This window comes from Coturnix japonica, unplaced genomic scaffold (assembly GCF_054131305.1).
Source record: "Coturnix japonica strain WE unplaced genomic scaffold, WE-NBRP24 Scf054, whole genome shotgun sequence".
NCBI lineage: Eukaryota > Metazoa > Chordata > Aves > Galliformes > Phasianidae > Coturnix > Coturnix japonica.
The window spans coordinates 955,549-977,498 of NW_028188957.1; the positions used below are offsets into that span (position 1 = coordinate 955,549).

Sequence of the window (21,950 nt, forward strand, 5' to 3'; positions counted from 1 at the left end):
ATATCTTGGGGGGATCCCATATGGGATTTGGGGTCCCCATAGAATATTGAAGGGTCCATATTAAGGTTTTGGGGTCCTGATGGGATTTGGGGTCCTCCATGTGATGCTGGGGGTCCCAGATGGGGGTGTGGGGCTTTTAGGGTCCACGTAGGAGATCTGGGGGGTTCCATATGGGATTTGGGGTCCCCATAGGATGTGGGGGGTTTCCATATGGGATTTAGGGACCCCATAGGATTTGTTGGGGGTCCCATATGGGATTTGGGGTCCCCATAGAACGTGGGGGTGTCCTATATGTAAGTTGGGGTCCCTATAAGTTGTAGGGGGGTCCCATATGGGATTTGGGGTCCCCGTAGTAAATCTGTGGGGTCCCATATAGGATTTGGGGTCCCCATAAGTTGTGGTGGGGGTCCCATATGGGATTTGGGGTCCCCATAGGATGTGTGGGTCCCTATTGTGGTTTTGGGGTCCCATATGGGATTTGGGGTCCCCCATATGATGCTGTGGGTCCCATAATGGGATATGGGTCTTTTAGGGTCCCCTTTGCTGTTATTTGGGGTCCCTAAACGTGTTTATATGGCGGGGGGGCCCCAAAGGACCAAATCTCCCCATAGGACCCTCCATAGCTACACACAGCCCCATACGGCCCCATAGACCCATATGGCCCCACACATGGACACACACTGCCCCATAGCCACACACGGCCCCATATGGCCCCATAGCCACACATGGCCCCATATGGCCCCATAGCCACACACGGCCCTATAGCTACACACGGCCCCACACAGCCCCATAGCGACACACGGCCCCATATGGCCCCATAGCCACACACGGCCCCATAGCCACACACGGCCCCATATGGCCCCATAGCCACACACGGCCCCATATGGCCCCATAGCCACACATGGCCCCATAGCCACACACAGCCCCATAGCCACACACGGCCCCATATGGCCCCATATGGCCCCATAGCCACACACGGCCCCATATGGTCCCATAGCCACACACAGCCCCATATGGCCCCATAGCCACACATGGCCCCATAGCCACACACAGCCCCATATGGCCCCATAGCCACACACAGCCCCATAGCCACACACAGCCCCATAGCCACACACAGCCCCATAGCCCCACACGGCCCCATATGGCCCCATAGCCACACACAGCCCCATAGCCACACACAGCCCCATATGGCCCCATAGACCCACACGGCCCCATAGCCACACACGGCCCCATAGCCACACACGGCCCCATAGCCACACACGGACCCATATGGCCCCACACAGCCCCATAGATACACACGGCCCCATATGACCCCATAGACACACACGGCCCCATATGGCCCCATAAACACACACAGCCCCATAGCCACACACGGCCCCATAGCCACACACGGCCCCATATGGCCCCACACAGCCCCATAGCCACACACGGCCCCATATGGCCCCATAGCCACACACAGCCCCATAGCCACACACGGCCCCATATGGCCCCATAGCCACACACAGCCCCATAGCCACACACGGCCCCATAGCCACACACGGCCCCATATGGCCCCATAGCCATACACGGCCCCATATGGCCCCATAGCCACACACGGCCCCATATGGCCCCACACAGCCCCATATGGCCCCATAGCCACACACAGCCCCCCCCCCCACCCCTACCGGTCCCGCAGTGCCCCCCCTCCCCCCCCTCCCGTTGCGGTCCCCTCCCGCAGTCCCTCCCCCCCCCCCCCCCCCCCTTTATCCCCGCCCCCCCCTATTTTTCCCCGCCCCCCCCCCCCTTTAATCCCCGCCCCCCCGCAGCGCTAAAACGGCCCCGACCGGCGCCGCTGCTGCTCACAACGGAGCGACATGGAGCGGTGCGGGGGGGGGGTCTATGGGGTGATGGGGGGGGCTATGGGGTGATGGGGGGCTATGGGGTAATGGGGATCCTATGGGGTGATGGGGGGGGGCTATGGGGCAATGGGGTTCCTATGGGGTGATGGGGGCTATGGGGGATCCTATGGGGTGATGGGGGGGCTATGGGGGGTTCTATGGGGTGATGGGGGCCATGGGGGATCCTATGGGGCAATGGGGATCCTATGGGGTGATGGGGGGGCTATGAGGATCCTATGGGGCAATGGGGTTCCTATGGGGTGATGGGGGCTATGGGGGATCCTATGGGGTGATGGGGGGGCTATGGGGCAATGAGGGGGTCCTATGGAGGATCCTATGGGGTAATGGGGGGGGCTATTGGGGATCCTATGGGGTGATGGGGGTCCTATGGGGCAATGAGGGGGTCCTATGGAGGATCCTATGGGGTAATGGGGGGGGCTATTGGGGATCCTATGGGGTGATGGGGGTCCTATGGGGCAATGGGGGTCCTATGGGGAGATGGGGGGGCTATGGGGAGATGGGTGTGCTATGGGGGATCCTATGGGGTGATGGGGGGTCCTATGGGGAGATGGGGGATCCTATGGGGAGATGGGGGGTCCTATGGGGAGATGGGGGGTTCTATGGGGAGATGGGGAGTTCTATGGGGCAATGGGGTGGTTCTATGGGGAGATGGGGGTCCTATGGGGGTTCTATGGGGAAATGGGGGTCCTATGTGGCAATAGGGGATCCTATGGGGCAATGGGGGGGTTCTATGGGGAGATGGGGGGTTCTATGGGGAGATGGGGGTCCTATGGGGCAATGGGGAGTCCTATGGGGTGATGGGGGGTCCTATGGGGAGATGGGAGGTCCTATGGGGCAATGGGGGGTCCTATGGGGTAATGGGGGGTCCTATGGGGACATGGGGGTCCTATGGGGCAATGGGGGATTCTATGGGGCAATGGGGAGTCCTATGGGGTGATGGGGGGTCCTATGGGGAGATGGGGGGTCCTATGGGGTGATGGGGGTCCGATGGGGCAATGAGGAGTTCTATGGGGCAATGGGGTGTCCTATGGGGAGATGGGGGGTCCTATGGGCAGATGAGGGGTCCTATGGGGTGATGGGGAGTCCTATAGGGCAATGGGGGGTTCTATGGGGAGATGGGGGTCCTATGGGGCAATGAGGAGTTCTATGGGGCAATGGGGGGTTCTATGGGGAGATGGGGGGTTCTATGGGGAGATGGGGGTCCTATGGGGGTTCTATGGGGAAATGGGGGTCCTATGTGGCAATAGGGGATCCTATGGGGCAATGGGGGGGTTCTATGGGGAGATGGGGGGTTCTATGGGGAGATGGGGGTCCTATGGGGGTTCTATGGGGAGATGGGGGTCCTATGGGGCAATGGGGAGTCCTATGGGGTGATGGGGGTCCTATGGGGAGATGGGGTGTCCTATGGGGCAATGGGGGGTCCTATGGGGAGATGAGGGGTCCTATGGGGTGATGGGGAGTCCTATAGGGCAATGGGGGGGTTCTATGGGGAGATGGGGGTCCTATGGGGCAATGAGGAGTTCTATGGGGTGATGGGGGGTCCTATGGGGAGATGGGGGGTCCTATGGGGCAATGGGGGTTGTCCTGTAGGGAGATAGGGGTCCTGTGGGATGGTGGGGGATCCTATGGGGAGATGAGGGGGGGCAGTTAGGGGACACCACTATGGGATTTGGGGACATCTGTGGGGTTTGGGGTCATTGCTATGGGGTTTGGGGGCATCTGTGGGGTATGGGGTCATTGCTATGGGGTTTGGGGCCATCATTATGGGGTTTGGGGGCATCTGTGGGGTGTGGGGACACTGCCATGGGGTTTTGGGGTTATTTCTGGGGTTTGGGGCCATTGCTATGGGGTGTAGGGACACTGCTATGGGGTCTGGGGTCACTGCTATGGGGTTTGGGGTCATTGCTATGGGATTTGGGGTTATCTTTGGGGTTTGGGGCCATGGCTGTTGGGTTTGGGGACATCACTACATTGCTATGGGGTTTGGGGTTATCTATGGGGTTTGGGGACACTGCTATGGGGTCTGGGGTTATCTTTGGGATGAGGGGACATTGCTATGGGGTCTGGGGACACCACTATGGGGTTTGGGGACACTGCTATGGGGTTTGGGGGCATCTGTGGGGTGTGAGGACACCACTATGGGGTTTGGGGCCATTACTATGGGGTCTGGGGCCATTGCTACGGGGTTTGGGGCCATCTCTATGGGGTTTGGGGTTATCTATGGGGTTTGGGGACGCTGCTATGGGGTTTGGGGGCATCTGTGGGGTATGGGGTCATTGCTATGGGGTTTAGGGGCATCTGTGGGGTTTGGGGTCATTGCTATGGGGTTTTGGGGTTATTTCTGGGGTTTGGGGCCATTGCTATGGGGTGTAGGGACACTGCTATGGGGTCTGGGGTCACTGCTATGGGGTTTGGGGTCATTGCTATGGGGTGTGGGGTTATCTTTGGGGTTTGGGGACATCTGTGGGGTGTGAAGCCTCTGCTATGGGGTTTGGGGACTCTGCTATGGGGTGTGGGGGAATCCGTGGGGTCTGGGGACACCACTATGGGGTTTGGGGCCATTACTATGGGGTGTGGGGACACTGCTATGGGGTTTGGGGACATCACTATGGGGCTTGGGGGCATCTATGGGGTGTAGGGACACCGCTATGGGGTGTGGGGTTATCTTTGGGGTTTGGGGACACTGCTATGGGGTTTGGGGCCATGGCTGTGGGGTTTGGGGACACCGCTATGGGGTTTGGGCCATCACTATGGGGTTTGGGGACACCGCTATGGGGTCTGGGGTTATCTTTGGGGTTTGGGGGCATTGCTATAGGGTTTGGGGACGCTGCTATGGGGTCTGGGGGCATCTGTGGGGTTTGGGGACACCACTATGGGGTGTAGGGACACCGCTATGGGATTTGGGGTTATCTTTGGGGTTTGGGGACTCTGCTATGGGGTGAGGGGACACGGCTATGGGGTTTGGGGTTATCTATGGGGTTTGGGGACACTGCTATGGGGTTTGGGGCCATGGCTGTGGGGTTTGGGGTTATCTTTGGGGTTTGGGGTCATTGCTATGGCGTTTGGGGCCATCACTATGGGGCTTGGGGGCATCTATGGGGTGTAGGGACACCGCTATGGGATTTGGGGTTATCTTTGGGGTTTGGGGACAGTGCTATGGGGTGAGGGGACACTGCTATGGGGTTTGGGGCCATGGCTGTGGGGTGTGGGGACACCGCTATGGGGTTTGGGGTTATCTATGGGGTTTGGAGACACCGCTATGGGGTTTGGGGCCATGGCTATGGGGTTTGGAGACACCGCTATGGGGTTTGGGCCATCACTATGGGGTCTGGGGACACCGCTATGGGGTTTGGAGACACCGCTATGGGGTTTGGGGTCATTGCTATGGGGTTTGGGGACACCGCTATGGGGTTTGGGGTTATCTTTGGGGTTTGGGGTCATTGCTATGGGGTTTGGGGCCATCATTATGGGGTTTGGGGGCATCTGTGGGGTGTGGGGACACTGCCATGGGGTTTTGGGGTTATCTTTGGGGTTTGGGGACAGTGCTATGGGGTGAGGGGACACTGCTATGGGGTTTGGGGTCACTGCTATGGGGTTTGGGGTTATCTATGGGGTTTGGAGACACCGCTATGGGGTTTGGGGTCATTGCTATGGGGTTTGGGGACTCTGCTATGGGGTCTGGGGGCATCTGTGGGGTGTGGAGACACCACTATGGGGTTTGGGGCCATTACTATGGGGTTTGGGGACACCACTATGGGGTTTGGGGACATCACTATGGAGCCTGGGGGCATCTATGGGGTGTAGGGACACCACTATGGGGTGTGGGGTTATCTTTGGGGTTTGGGGCCATGGCTGTGGGGTGAGGGGACACTGCTATGGGGTTTGGGGTTATCTATGGGGTTTGGAGACACCGCTATGGGGTTTGGGGTCATTGCTATGGGGTTTGGGGTTATCTATGGGGTTTGGGGCCATGGCTGTGGGGTCTGGGGACACCACTATGAGGTTTGGGGTCATTGCTATGGGGTTTGGGGACGCTGCTATGGGGTCTGGGGACACTGCTATGGGGTTTGGGGACATCACTATGGGGTTTGGGGGCATCTATGGGGTGTAGGGACACCGCTATGGGATCTGGGGGCATCTGTGGGGTTTGGGGACACCACTATGGGGTGAGGGGACACTGCTATGGGGTTTGGGGCCATGGCTGTGGGGTGTGGGGACACTGCTATGGGGTTTGGGGTTATCTATGGGGTTTGGGGCCATGGCTATGGGGTCTGGGGACACCGCTATTGGGTTTGGGGTTATCTATGGGGTTTGGGGTCATTGCTATAGGGTTTGGGGACGCTGCTATGGGGTCTGGGGGCATCTGTGGGGTGTGGGGACACCACTATGGGGTTTGGGGCCATGGCTATGGGGTCTGGGGACACCACTATGGGGTTTGGGGACATCACTATGGGGTTTAGGGACACTGCTATGGGGTTTGGAGACACCGCTATGGGGTTTGGGGTCATTGCTATGGGGTTTGGGGTTATCTCTGGGGTTTGGGGTTATCTGTGGGGTTTGGGGCCATGGCTGTGGGTCCCACTTATGGGGCTCTGGTTGTGGGGTCCCAACCTGTGCCCCCACCCCACAGAGTCCCCGTGTTGGTGGCCGCGGTGCTGCTGCTGCTCCTGGCCAACGCTGAGGCCAATGGTGAGGGGGGTGTGGGGCCGTGGGGGGCTGTAGGGCCATGTGGGGTTGTGGGGTTATGGGGCAGTGTGGGGCTGTGGGGCCGTGTGGGGTTGTGGGGGGCTGTGGGGCTGTGTGGGGCTGTGGGTCAGTGTGGGGCTGTGGGGGGTTGTGGGGCCATGTGGGGCTGTGGGGGCTATGGGGCCATATGGGGTTATGGGGCCATATGGGGTTATGGGGCCATATGGGGCCATGTGTGGCTATGGCGCCATATGGGGCCGTGTGGGGCTATGGGGCCATGTGGGGCTATGGGGCCGTATGGGGCCATGTGGGGCTATGGGGCCTTGTAGGGCCTTGTAGGGCCATATGGGCCCATATGGGTCTGTGGAGGCTATGGGAATCTATGGGGTCATATGGGGCCATACGGGGCCATGTGGGGCTGTGAGGGCTATGGGGCCATATGGGGTTGTGGGGTTATGGGGCAGTGTGGAGCAGTGTGGGGCTGTGGGGCCGTGTGGGGCTGTAGGGCCATGTGGGGTTGTGGGGGGCTGTGGGGCTGTGGAGGGTTGTAGGGGGTTGTGTGGGGCCATGGGGGGTTATGGGGCCTTGTGGGGCTGTGGGGCCATGTGGGGCTGTGGGTCAGTCTGGGGTTGTGGGGGGCTATGGGGCCGTGGGGGGATGTAGGGGTTGTGGGGCAGTGTGGGGCTGTGGGGGGTTGTGTGGGGCCATGGGGGGCTGTGGGGCAGTGGGGAGCTGTGAGGTCGTGTGGGGTTGTGGGGCTGTGGGGGTTGTGGGGCAGTGTGGGGCTGTGGGGGGTTGTGGGGCCATGTGGGGCTGTGGGGGCTATGGGGCCATATGGGGTTATGGGGCCATATGGGGCCATGTGTGGCTATGGCGCCATATGGGGCCGTGTGGTGCTATGGGGCCATGTGGGGCTATGGGGCCTTGTAGGGCCTTGTAGGGCCATATGGGCCCATATGGGTCTGTGGAGGCTATGGGAATCTATGGGGTCATATGGGGCCATACAGGGCCGTGTGTGGCTATGGGGCTGTGTGTGGCTATGGGGTTGTGTGGGGCCATATGGGGCCATGTGGGGCTATGGGGCTATATGGGGCTATGGGGACTTATAGGGCCATGGGGCCATATGGCTCCATATGGGGCTGTGGGGGCTATGGGGCTGTGTGTGCCTATGGGGCTGTGTGGGGCCATATGGGTCCGTGTGTGGGGCCATATGGGTCTATGGGGCCCTATGGGGCTGAGTGTGGCTATGGGGCCCTATGGGGCCCTATGTGTCTATGGGGCCGTGTTTCCCCCCCAGAGTCGAGCAGTGCAGCGCTGCACGCGGTGACTGCAGAGGGGCAGAGCTCAGGTGGGGCCCCACAACCACCCCATAACCAGCCCCATAACTACCCCATAACCAGCCCTAAACCAGCCCTAAACCAGCCCACAACCACCCCATAACCACCCCATAACTGCCCCATAACCACCCCATAACCACCCCATAACCAGCCCCATAACCACCCCATAACCACCCCACAACCACCCCATAACCAGCCCCATAACCACCCCACAACCACCCCATAACTGCCCCATAACCACCCCATAACCACCCCATAACCAGCCCCATAACCAGCCCCATAACCACCCCATAACCACCCCACAACCACCCCATAACCAGCCCACAACCACCCCATAACCAGCCCATAACCAGCCCCATAACCAGCCCACAACCACCCCATAACTGCCCCATAACCACCCCATAACCAGCCCACAACCACCCCATAACCACCCCACAACCACCCCGCAACCACCCCACAGCCACCCCATAACCACCCCACAACCACCCCATAACCACCCCACAACCAGCCCCATAACTACCCCATAACCACCCCACAACCACCCCATAACCACCCCATAACCAGCCCATAACCAGCCCCGTAACCAGCCCACAACCACCCCACAGCCACCCCATAACCACCCCATAACCACCCCCATCCCACAGCCACCCCATAACCACCCCATAACTGCCCCATAACCACCTCCACCCCACAGCCACCCCATAACCAGCCCACAACCACCCCATAACCACCCCATAACCGCCCCACAACCACCCCATAACCACCCCATAACCGCCCCACAACCACCCCATAACCAGCCCATAACCACCCCATAACCACCCCCACCCCACATCCACCCCATAACCACCCCACAACCACCCCACAGCCACCCCATAACCACCCCATAACCACCCCCACCCTACATCCACCCCATAACCACCCCATAACCACCCCACAACCACCCCATAACCACCCCATAACCACCCCATAACTGCCCCATAACCACCCCACAACCACCCCACAGCCACCCCATAACCACCCCACAACCACCCCACATCCACCCCATAACCACCCCACAACCACCCCATAACCAGCCCACATCCACCCCATAACCACCCCACATCCACCCCATAACCACCCCACAACCACCCCACAGCCACCCCATAACCACCCCACAACCACCCTATAACCACCCCCAACCACCCCGCAACCAGCCCCATAACCACCCCATAACCACCCCATAACCACCCCACAACCACCCCATAACCTCCCCACAACCACCCCATAACCACCCCATAACCACCCCATAACCACCCCATAACACCCCATAACCACCCCACAGCCACCCCACAACCACCCCACAACCACCCCACAACCACCCCATAACCACCCCATAACCACCCCATAACCACCCCACAGCCACCCCATAACCACCCCACAGCCACCCCATAACCACTCCACAACCACCCCATAACCAGCCCCATAACTACCCCATAACCACCCCACAACCACCCAATAACCAGCCCCATAACCAGCCCACAACCACCCCATAACCACCCCACAACCACCCCATAACCACCCCACATCCACCCCACAACCACCCCATAACACCCCACAACTACCCCATAACCACCCCACAACCACCCCACAACCACCCCCAACCACCCCGCAACCACCCCACAGCCACCCCATAACCACCCCATAACCACCCCATAACCACCCCATAACCAGCCCCATAGCCACCCCACAGCCACCCCATAACTATGCCCTATATATATATATCTATATCTGCCCTATAGAGCCCAGTGGCCCCGCAAAGCTGGAGGCGTCCGGAGAGAGTGAGTGGGGGAGACGGGGGGGTTATGGGGTCGTTATGGGGTTCAGGGGTTATGGGGTCGTTATGGGGACATTATGGGTATTGGGGTTATGGGGACATTATGGGGATCGGGGGTTATGGGGACGTTATGGGGTTCAGGGGTTATGGGGTCGTTATGGGGACATTATGGGTATTGAGGGTTATGGGGTCGTTATGGGGTTCAGGGGTTATGGGGACGTTATGGGGACATTATGGGGACAGTGGGGACATTATGGGGATACTGGGGATGTGGGGACATGGAGACATTATGGGGCCGGGGGGGATATGGGGCAATAGGGACATTATGGGGACATTGGGGATATGGGGCAATGGGGGCATTATAGGGACATTGGGGACATTATGGGGACATTGGGGATATGGGGACATTGGGGGGATATGGGGACAGTGGGGATATTATGGGGATGGGAGGGATGTGGGGACATTATGGGGACATTGGGGCCAATGGGGACAATAAGGATATGGGGTTATGGGGACAACGGGAATATGGGGATATGGGGCAGTGGGGGTGTGGGGTCAATGGGGGCGGGGGATGTGGGGATGTGGGGATATGGGAATAGGGACATGGGGATGTGGGGCCAATGGGGTCAATGGGGACATGGGGATGTGAGGCAATGGGGTCAATAGGGCCATGGGGATGTGGGGCAATGGGGTCAATAGGGACATGGGGATGTGGGGCAATGGGGTCAATAGGGACATGGGGATGTGAGGCAATGGGGTCAATAGGGCCATGGGGATGTGGGGCAATGGGGTCAATAGGGACATGGGGATGTGGGGCAATGGGGTCAATAGGGACATGGGGATGTGAGGCAATGGGGTCAATAGGGCCATGGGGATGTGGGGCAATGGGGTCAATAGGGACATGGGGATGTGGGGCCAATGGGGTCAATAGGGACATGGGAATGTGGGGCCAATGGGGTCAATAGGGACATGGGGTTGTGGGGCAATGGGGCCAATAGGGACATGGGGATGTGGGCCAATGGGGTCAATAGGGACATGGGGATGTGGGGCCAATGGGGTCAATAGGGACATGGGGATGTGGGGCCAATGGGGTCAATAGGGACATGGGGATGTGGGGCAATGGGGCCAATAGGGACATGGGGATGTGGGCCAATGGGGTCAATAGGGACATGGGGATGTGGGGCCAATGGGGACATGGGGATGTGGGGCAATGGGGTCAATGGGGACATGGGGATGTGGGACAATGGGGTCAATGGGTACATGGGGATGTGGGACAATGGGGTCAATGGAGACATGGGAATGTGGGGCCAATGGGGTCAATAGGGACATGGGAATGTGGGGCCAATGGGGTCAGTAGGGACATGGGGATGTGGGGCAATGGGGTCAGTAGGGACATGGGAATGTGGGGCAATGGGGCCATGGGGATGTGGGGCCAATGGGGATGTGGGGATGTGGAGATATGGGGTCAATGGGGCCATGGGTTATGGGGCCAATGGGGATGTGGAGATGTGGGGCAATGGGATAAAGGGGATGTGGGGATATGGGGCAATGGGGTCAATGGGGACATGAGAACATGTGGGGTGGGGGGCTCTGCCCCATTGATGTCCATCTGTCCCATTGATGTCTGTCTGTCCCCATTGATGTCCATCTGTCCCCATTGATGTCCGTCTGTCCCATTGATGTCCATCTGTCCCCATTGATGTCCATCTGTCCCATTGATGTCCGTCTGTCCCCATTGATGTCCATCTGTCCCCATTGATGTCTGTCTGTCCCATTGATGTCTGTCTGTCCCATTGATGTCTGTCTGTCCCATTGATGTCCATCTGTCCCATTGATGTCTGTCTGTCCCATTGATGTCCATCTGTCCCCATTGATGTCCATCTGTCCCATTGATGTCCATCTGTCCCATTGATGTCCATCTGTACCCATTGATGTCCATCTGTCCCCATTGATGTCCATCTGTCCCATTGATGTCTGTCTGTCCCATTGATGTCCATCTGTCCCCATTGATGTCCATCTGTCCCATTGATGTCCATCTGTCCCATTGATGTCCATCTGTCCCCATTGATGTCCATCTGTCCCCATTGATGTCCATCTGTCCCATTGATGTCCATCTGTCCCCATTGATGTCTGTCTGTCCCATTGATGTCCATCTGTCCCATTGATGTCTGTCTGTCCCCATTGATGTCCATCTGTCCCATTGATGTCCGTCTGTCCCATTGATGTCTGTCTGTCCCATTGATGTCCGTCTGTCCCATTGATGTCCATCTGTCCCATTGATGTCTGTCTGTCCCATTGATGTCCGTCTGTCCCCATTGATGTCCGTCTGTCCCATTGATGTCCGTCTGTCCCCATTGATGTCCGTCTGTCCCCATTGATGTCTGTCTGTCCCATTGATGTCCATCTGTCCCCATTGATGTCCATCTGTCCCATTGATGTCCGTCTGTCCCCATTGATGTCCATCTGTCCCATTGATGTCTGTCTGTCCCATTGATGTCCATCTGTCCCATTGATGTCCATCTGTCCCCATTGATGTCCGTCTGTCCCATTGATGTCTGTCTGTCCCATTGATGTCTGTCTGTCCCATTGATGTCCGTCTGTCCCCATTGATGTCCATCTGTCCCATTGATGTCCATCTGTCCCATTGATGTCCATCTGTCCCCATTGATGTCTGTCTGTCCCCATTGATGTCCGTCTGTCCCATTGATGTCCGTCTGTCCCATTGATGTCCATCTGTCCCCATTGATGTCCGTCTGTCCCATTGATGTCCATCTGTCCCCATTGATGTCCATCTGTCCCATTGATGTCCATCTGTCCCATTGATGTCTGTCTGTCCCCATTGATGTCCGTCTGTCCCATTGATGTCCATCTGTCTCCATTGATGTCCATCTGTCCCATTGATGTCCATCTGTCCCCATTGATGTCCATCTGTCCCATTGATGTCCATCTGTCCCCATTGATGTCCATCTGTCCCATTGATGTCCATCTGTCCCATTGATGTCTGTCTGTCCCCATTGATGTCCGTCTGTCCCATTGATGTCCATCTGTCTCCATTGATGTCCATCTGTCCCATTGATGTCCGTCTGTCCCATTGATGTCCATCTGTCCCCATTGATGTCCGTCTGTCCCCATTGATGTCCATCTGTCCCCATTGATGTCCATCTGTCCCATTGATGTCTGTCTGTCCCATTGATGTCCATCTGTCCCATTGATGTCTGTCTGTCCCATTGATGTCCGTCTGTCCCATTGATGTCCATCTGTCCCATTCATGTCCATCTGTCCCATTGATGTCTGTCTGTCCCATTGATGTTTGTCTGTCTGTCCATCTGTCCCATTGATGTCCATCTGTCCCATTGATGTCCGTCTGTCCCCATTGATGTCCATCTGTCCCATTGATGTCTGTCTGTCCCATTGATGTCCATCTGTCCCCATTGATGTCTGTCTGTCCCATTGATGTCTGTCTGTCCCCACTGATGTCCATCTGTCCCATTGATGTCTGTCTGTCCCATTGATGTCCATCTGTCCCCATTGATGTCCATCTGTCCCATTGATGTCCATCTGTCCCATTGATGTCCATCTGTCCCCATTGATGTCCATCTGTCCCATTGATGTCCATCTGTCCCATTGATGTCTGTCTGTCCCATTGATGTCCGTCTGTCCCCATTGATGTCCGTCTGTCCCCATTGATGTCCATCTGTCCCATTGATGTCTGTCTGTCCCCATTGATGTCTGTCTGTCCCATTGATGTCCATCTGTCCCCATTGATGTCCGTCTGTCCCCATTGATGTCCATCTGTCCCATTGATGTCTGTCTGTCCCATTGATGTCCATCTGTCCCATTGATGTCTGTCTGTCCCATTGATGTCCATCTGTCCCATTGATGTCCATCTGTCCCATTGATGTCTGTCTGTCCCATTGATGTCCATCTGTCCCATTGATGTCCATCTGCCCCATTGATGTCTGTCTGTCCCCATTGATGTCTGTCTGTCCCATTGATGTCCATCTGTCCCATTGATGTCTGTCTGTCCCCATTGATGTCTGTCTGTCCCCATTGATGTCCATCTGCCCCATTGATGTCCATCTGTCCCATTGATGTCCGTCTGTCCCATTGATGTCCATCTGTCCCATTGATGTCTGTCTGTCCCATTGATGTCCGTCTGTCCCCATTAATGTCCATCTATCCCATTGATGTCCATCTGTCCCATTGATGTCCATCTGTCCCCATTGATGTCCATCTGTCCCATTGATGTCCATCTGTCCCCATTGATGTCTGTCCGTCTGTCCCATTGATGTCCATCTGTCCCATTCATGTCTGTCTGTCCCATTGATGTCTGTCTGTCCCCATTGATGTCTGTCTGTCCCATTGATGTCCATCTGTCCCATTGATGTCCATCTGTCCCCATTGATGTCCGTCTGTCCCATTGATGTCCATCTGCCCCATTGATGTCTGTCTGTCCCATTGATGTCCATCTGTCCCCATTGATGTCCATCTGTCCCATTGATGTCCATCTGTCCCATTGATGTCCATCTGTCCCCATTGATGTCCATCTGTCCCATTGATGTCCGTCTGTCCCATTGATGTCTGTCTGTCCCATTGATGTCCATCTGCCCCATTGATGTCTGTCTGTCCCATTGATGTCTGTCTGTCCCCATTGATGTCTGTCTGTCCCATTGATGTCCGTCTGTCCCCATTGATGTCCATCTGTCCCCATTGATGTCTGTCTGTCCCATTGATGTCCATCTGTCCCCATTGATGTCTGTCTGTCCCATTGATGTCCATCTGTCCCCATTGATGTCTGTCTGTCCCATTGATGTCCATCTGCCCCATTGATGTCCATCTGTCCCATTGATGTCTGTCTGTCCCATTGATGTCCATCTGTCCCATTGATGTCCGTCTGTCCCATTGATGTCTGTCTGTCCCATTGATGTCCATCTGCCCCATTGATGTCCATCTGTCCCATTGATGTCTGTCTGTCCCATTGATGTCCATCTGTCCCATTGATGTCCATCTGTCCCATTGATGTCCGTCTGTCCCATTGATGTCCGTCTGTCCCATTGATGTCCGTCTGTCCCATTGATTTCTGTCTGTCCCATTGATGTCTGTCTGTCCCATTGATGTCCGTCTGTCCCATTGATGTCCATCTGTCCCATTGATGTCCATCTGTCCCCATTGATGTCTGTCTGTCCCATTGATGTCCATCTGTCCCCATTGATGTCCATCTGTCCCATTGATGTCCGTCTGTCCCATTGATGTCCATCTGTCCCATTGATGTCCGTCTGTCCCATTGATGTCCATCTGTCCCATTGATGTCCGTCTGTCCCTTTAATGTCCGTCTGTCCCATTGATGTCCATCTGTCCCCATTGATGTCCGTCTGTCCCATTGATGTCCATCTGTCCCCATTGATGTCCATCTGTCCCATTGATGTCCGTCTGTCCCATTGATGTCCATCTGTCCCATTGATGTCCGTCTGTCCCATTGATGTCTGTCTGTCCCATTGATGTCCATCTGTCCCATTGATGTCCGTCTGTGCCTTTAATGTCCGTCTGTCCCATTGATGTCCATCTGTCCCCATTGATGTCCGTCTGTCCCATTGATGTCCATCTGTCCCATTGATGTCCGTCTGTCCCATTGATGTCCATCTGTCCCATTGATGTCCGTCTGTCCCATTGATGTCCATCTGTCCCCATTGATGTCCATCTGTCCCATTGATGTCCATCTGTCCCCATTGATGTCTGTCCGTCTGTCCCATTGATGTCCATCTGTCCCATTGATGTCCGTCTGTCCCATTGATGTCTGTCTGTCCCCATTGATGTCTGTCTGTCCCATTGATGTCCATCTGTCCCATTGATGTCCATCTGTCCCCATTGATGTCTGTCTGTCCCATTGATGTCCATCTGTCCCCATTGATGTCTGTCTGTCCCATTGATGTCCATCTGCCCCATTGATGTCCATCTGTCCCATTGATGTCTGTCTGTCCCATTGATGTCCATCTGTCCCATTGATGTCCGTCTGTCCCATTGATGTCTGTCTGTCCCATTGATGTCTGTCTGTCCCATTGATGTCCATCTGTCCCATTGATGTCCGTCTGTCCCTTTAATGTCTGTCTGTCCCATTGATGTCCGTCTGTCCCATTGATTTCTGTCTGTCCCATTGATGTCTGTCTGTCCCATTGATGTCCATCTGTCCCATTGATGTCCGTCTGTCCCATTGATGTCCGTCTGTCCCATTGATGTCCATCTGTCCCCATTGATGTCTGTCTGTCCCATTGATGTCCATCTGTCCCCATTGATGTCCATCTGTCCCATTGATGTCCGTCTGTCCCATTGATGTCCATCTGTCCCATTGATGTCCGTCTGTCCCATTGATGTCCGTCTGTCCCATTGATGTCCATCTGTCCCATTGATGTCCGTCTGTCCCTTTAATGTCCGTCTGTCCCATTGATGTCCATCTGTCCCCATTGATGTCCGTCTGTCCCATTGATGTCCATCTGTCCCATTGATGTCCGTCTGTCCCATTGATGTCCATCTGTCCCATTGATGTCCGTCTGTCCCATTGATGTCTGTCTGTCCCATTGATGTCCATCTGTCCCATTGATGTCCGTCTGTGCCTTTAATGTCCGTCTGTCCCATTGATGTCCATCTGTCCCATTGATGTCCGTCTGTCCCTTTAATGTCCGTCTGTCCCATTGATGTCCATCTGTCCCCATTGATGTCCGTCTGTCCCATTGATGTCCATCTGTCCCATTGATGTCCGTCTGTCCCATTGATGTCCGTCTGTCCCCATTGATGTCCATCTGTCCCATTGATGTCCATCTGTCCCATTGATGTCCGTCTGTCCCATTGATGTCCGTCTGTCCCCATTGATGTCTGTCTGTCCCATTGATGTCCATCTGTCCCCATTGATGTCTGTCTGTCCCCATTGATGTCCGTCTGTCCCATTGATGTCCATCTGTCCCCATTGATGTCCATCTGTCCCCATTGATGTCTGTCTGTCCCCATTGATGTCCGTCTGTCCCATTGATGTCCATCTGTCCCATTGATGTCCGTCTGTCCCCATTGATGTCCGTCTGTCCCATTGATGTCCATCTGTCCCATTGATGTCTGTCTGTCCCCATTGATGTCCGTCTGTCCCCATTGATGTCCATCTGTCCCATTGATGTCCGTCTGTCCCATTGATGTCCATCTGTCCCCATTGATGTCTGTCTGTCCCATTGATGTCCATCTGTCCCCATTGATGTCTGTCTGTCCCCATTGATGTCCATCTGTCCCATTGATGTCCATCTGTCCCATTGATGTCTGTCTGTCCCATTGATGTCTGTCTGTCCCATTGATGTCCATCTGTCCCCATTGATGTCTGTCTGTCCGTCTGTCCATCCCACAGGTGACCTCAGCACCTCAGGGCAGCGCGTGGCCACAGGTGGGAAATGGGGGGGTCACATTATGGGGTCACTTAATGTGGTCATTTAATGGGGTCACATTATAGGGTCATGTAATGGGGTCACATTATGGGATCCCAGTGTGGGGTCATGGAATGGGGTCACACTGTGGGGTCACATTGTAGGGATATGGGATGGGGTCACATTGCGGGGTCACAGTGTGGGGTTGTGGGATGGGGCCACATTATGGGGTGACATTGTGTGTCCATGTAATGGGGTCACATTATGGGGCCATGTAATGGGGTCACATTATGGTGTCATGTAATGGGGTCACATTATGGGGCCATGTAATGGGGCCATGTAATGGGGTCATGTAATGGGGTCATGTAATGGGGTCATGTAATGGGGCCATGTAATGGGGTCATGTAATGGGGTCCCATTGTGTGTCCATGTAATGGGGCCACGTAATGGGGTCATGTAATGGGGTCACATTATGGGGTCATGTAATGGGTCATGTAATGGGGCCATGTAATGGGGCCATGTAATGGGGTCCCATTGTGTGTCCATGTAATGGGGTCATGTAATGGGGCCATATAATGGGGTCATATTATGGGGTCATGTAATGGGGTCCCATTGTGTGTCCATGTAATGGGGCCATGTAATGGGGTCAGGTAATGGGGTCCCATTGTGTGTCCATGTAATGGGGTCATGTAATGGGGTCCCATTGTGTGTCCATGTAATGGGGCCATGTAATGGGGCCATGTAATGGGGTCATATTATGGGGTCATGTAATGGGGTCCCATTGTGTGTCCATGTAATGGGGCCATATAATGGGGTCATATTATGGGGTCATGTAATGGGGCCATGTAATGGGGTCATATTATGGGGTCATGTAATGGGGTCCCACTCCCCCCCCAGGTGTCACCGCCGTCAGCTTTGAGCCCCCGGATCCGCCCGGTGGTGACTCTTCATCTTCATCATCATCATCATCATCGTCAGCCATGGACGGGAACAGCCACGGGGAGGGGAGGGGGGGTGAGTGGGGGGGCACGGACCACCAATGGGGGGGGCATAGACCATCAATGGGGGGGTATAGACCACCAATGGGGGGGTATAGACCACCAATGGGGGGATTATAGACCACCAATGGGGGGGGGCATAGACCAACAATGGGGGGGACATAGACCACCAATGGGGGGGGGGGGCATAGACCGTCAGTGGGGGGGGAGGGGCATAGACCACCAATGGGGGGGGGGCATAGACCACCAATGGGGGGGTATAGACCACCAATGGGGGGGGATAGACCACCAATGGGGGGGGCATAGACCACCAATGGGGGGCTATAGACCACCAATGGGGGGGGGCATAGACCACCAATGGGGGGGTATAGACCACCAATGGGGGGGGGATAGACCACCAGTGGGGGGGGGGGCATAGACCACCAATGGGGGGGGGGGCGCATAGACCGTCAATGGGGGGGGAGGGGCATAGACCACCAAGGGGGGGGGGGTATAGACCACCAATGGGGGGGGGGTTATAGATCACCAATGGGGGGGGGGCTGTGGGTACCCCTCCCCTCCCTAACATTGGACCCCCCCCCACAGCCCCACTGAGCGACATGGCCCCCCCTGAGGAGCAGCAGTCGGAGGAGGGTGAGGATTTGGGGGGGGGTCTCCATTATTGGGGGGGGGGGTCATACAATATGGGGTGGGGGGGCACAGATATCAGCTGAGGATGTACCATAAGGGTGGATGGATGGGGGGGGGGGGTGTCCCATTAATTGAACGGGGGGGGTCCCATGGGGGGAGTGGGGGGAGGCCCCAATTAATGGGGCAGGGGGTGGGGGGGTCCCTATTAATGGGATGGGCGGTGGGGGGGGTCCCTATTAATAGGGTTGGGGGGTTCGCTATTAATGGGAGGGGGGTGGGGGGGTCCCTATTAATGGGATGGGCGGTGGGGGGGGTCCCTATTAATAGGTTTGGGGGGTTCGCTATTAATGGGAGGGGGGTGGGGGGGTCCCTATTAATGGGATGGGCGGTGGGGGGGGTCCCTATTAATAGGGTTGGGGGGTTCGCTATTAATGGGAGGGAGGTGGGGGGGGTCCCTATTAATGGGAAGGGGGAGGGTCCATATTATTGGGAGTGGGGTCCCAATTAATGAGAGGGGGGTGGGGTGGGGTTGGGGTCCCTATTAATGGGAGGGGGTGGGATGGGGGGGTCCATATTAATGGGAGTGGGGGTGGGGGGAGTCCTTATTAATGGGAGGGAGGATGTGGGGGGGTCCAAATTAATGGAAGGGGGGAGGAGGGGGTCCCAATTAATGGGATGGGGGATGGGGGGGGGTCCCAATTAATGGGGGTGGGGGGAGTCCCAATTAATGGGATGGGGGATGGGGGGGGTCCCAATTAATGGGGGTGGGAGGGGTCCCAATTAATGGGAAGGGGGGTCCCTATGAATGGGAGGGGGAGTGGGGGTCCCTGTTAATGGGAGGGGGGGTGGGGGGGGGAGGGGGGGCGTCCCAATTAATGGGAGGGGGGTTTGGGGGGGTCCCAATTAATGGGGTTGGAGAGGGTCCCAATTAATGGGATGGAGGTTGGGGGGTCTATATTAATGGGATGGGGGATGGGGCTGTCCATATTAATGGAAGGGGGGTGGGGGTGTCCCAATTAATGGGATGGGGGGGGTCCCTATTAAAGGGAGGGGGGTAGAGGGGGTCCCTATTAATGGGAATGGTGATGGGGAGGGGTCCCAATTAATGGGAGGGGGGCTGGGTTGGGGTCCCTATTAATGGGATGGGGGATGAGGGGGGTGGGAGTGGGGGTCCCTATTAATGGGAGGGGAGGGGAGGTGAGGGGGGGTCCCTATGAATGGGAGGGGGAGTGGGGGGGGATTCCTGTTAATGGGAGGGGGTTGGGGGGGGATCCCAATTAAAGGGGTAGGAGAGGGTCCCAATTAATGGGATGGGGGTTGGGGGGGTCTATATTAATGGGATGGGGGATGGGGCTGTCCATATTAATGGAAGGGGGGTGGGGGTGTCCCAATTAATGGGATGGGGGGGGTCCCTATTAAAGGGAGAGGGGTAGAGGGGGTCCCTATTAATGGGAATGGTGGTGGGGAGGGGTCCCAATTAATGGGAGGGGGGCTGGGTTGGGGTCCCTATTAATGGGATGGGGGATGGGGGGGGTGGGAGTGGGGGTCCCTATTAATGGGAGGGGAGGTGAGGTGAAGGGGGGGTCCCTATGAATGAGAGGGGGGTTGGGGGGGATCCCAATTAATGGGGTTGGAGAGGATCCCAGTTAATGGGATGGGGGTTGGGGGGGTCTATATTAATGGGATGGGGGGTGGGGGGGCCATATTAATGGAAGAGGGATGGGGAGGGTCCCTATTAATGGGAGGGGGGGTCCCTATTAATGGCAGGGGAAGTGAGGTGAGGGGGGGTCCCTATGAATGAGAGGGGGGTTGGGGGAGGTCCCTATTAATGGGAAGGGGGTGTCGGGGTGTCCCAATTAATGGGGTTGGAGAGGGTCCCAATTAATGGGATGGGGGTGGGGGCGTCTATATTAATGGAAGAGGGATGGGGAGGGTCCCTATTAATGGGATGGGGTCCCTGTTACTAGGAGGGGGGGTGCGGAGGGTCCCAATTAATGGGGGTGGGAGGGGTCCCAATTAATGGGAAGGGGGATGGGGGGGGGGGTCCCAATTAATGGGAGGGGGTTGGGAGGGTCCCTATTAATGGGGGTGGGAGGGGTCCCAATTAATGGGAGGGGGTGTGGGGGGGGCTGCCTATTAATGGGAGGGGGGGGTCCCTATTAATGGGAGGGGAGGGGGGTCCCTATGAATGAGAGGGGGGTTGGGGGGGGGGTCCCTGTTAATGGGAAGGGGGGTCCCAATTAATGGGAGGGGGGATGAAGAGGGTCCTTATTAATGGGATTGGGGGTGGGAGGGATCCCTATGAATGGGAGGGGGGAAGTGTGGGGGGGGTCCCTGTTAATTGGAGGGGGGTCGGGGGGGTCCTTATTAATGGAAGTGGGGGTGGGAGGGGTCCCTATTAATGGGAGGGGTTTGGGGTCCTAATTAATGGGAGGGGGGTCCCTATTAATGGGAGGGGTTTGGGGTCCCTATTAATGGGAGGGGGGTCCCTATTAATGGGAGGGGTTTGGGGGTCCCAATTAATGGGAGGGGGGTCCCTATTAACGGGAGGGGGCTGAGAGGGGTCCCTATTAATGGGGGGGGTCCCTATTAATGGGAGGGGTTTGGGGTCCTAATTAATGGGAGGGGGGTCCCTATTAATGGGAGGGGGGTGAGGGGGGTCCCAATTCACGGGAGGGGGGTTGGTCCATATTAATGGGGGGAGGGTCCCAGTTAATGGGAGGGGGCTGAGAGGGGTCCCTATTAATGGGGGGGGTCCCTATTAATGGGGGGGGTCCCTATTAATGGAATGGGGGATGGGGGGGGGGTCCCAATTAATTGGGGGAGGGGGCACCGTCCTGCAGTGCTGGACCACGACATGGACTCGGAGGAGGCGTTGGCGTCCCAAGGTGATGTGGGGCCGTGAGGGGGGGGGGGCACATAGATGGGGGGGGGGGGAAATGGGGCTGATACTGTCCCCCCCCCCCCCCCCAAAACCCCCCATCCAGGGCTCTGATCCACCCCAGCGCTGATGGACCCAACATGGAGGACCCCCCCCCAACCCCTCCCCCACAAACACACACAGGGAACGGAGCCGGGTTGGGGGGGGGGCTGTGGGGGCGGCCGGACCCCCCCATGCGTCCCCCCCCTCGGGCTCATTTGTGTGTGTCCCCCCCCCCAAATTCCATCTAATAAAGATCCATTGAGCTGCA

The 21,950-nt window shown here is 56.8% G+C and overlaps 1 protein-coding gene across 7 annotated transcripts; it reads left to right on the top strand.

Moving 5' to 3' along the window:
* Positions 1–1,811: 1,811 nt before the first annotated feature.
* LOC116652605 (uncharacterized) lies at positions 1,812–21,950 on the top strand. 7 transcript variants are annotated; one of them, XM_085533153.1, is made up of 9 exons: positions 1,812–1,861; positions 6,529–6,587; positions 7,882–7,932; positions 9,700–9,738; positions 17,116–17,151; positions 18,029–18,145; positions 18,715–18,762; positions 21,603–21,647; positions 21,747–21,950. In XM_085533153.1, the coding sequence occupies exons 1-9, from the start codon at positions 1,854–1,856 to the stop codon at positions 21,752–21,754; spliced, it is 411 nt and encodes a 136-aa protein (XP_085389279.1). In that variant the 5' UTR covers positions 1,812–1,853; the 3' UTR covers positions 21,755–21,950. The 7 variants fall into 7 exon arrangements, with proteins under 7 accessions (XP_085389279.1, XP_085389284.1, XP_085389280.1 ...); XM_085533158.1 differs by lacking the exon at positions 18,029–18,145; XM_085533154.1 differs by lacking the exon at positions 17,116–17,151.

Excerpts from the sequence above, each read along its gene's own strand:
- LOC116652605 (XM_085533153.1), top strand. Across the intron at positions 17,152-18,028 it reads AGGGCAGCGCGTGGCCACAG|GTGTCACCGCCGTCAGCTTT; the intron begins GTGGGAAATGGG and ends CTCCCCCCCCAG. Across the intron at positions 18,763-21,602 it reads GGAGCAGCAGTCGGAGGAGG|TGCTGGACCACGACATGGAC; the intron begins GTGAGGATTTGG and ends ACCGTCCTGCAG.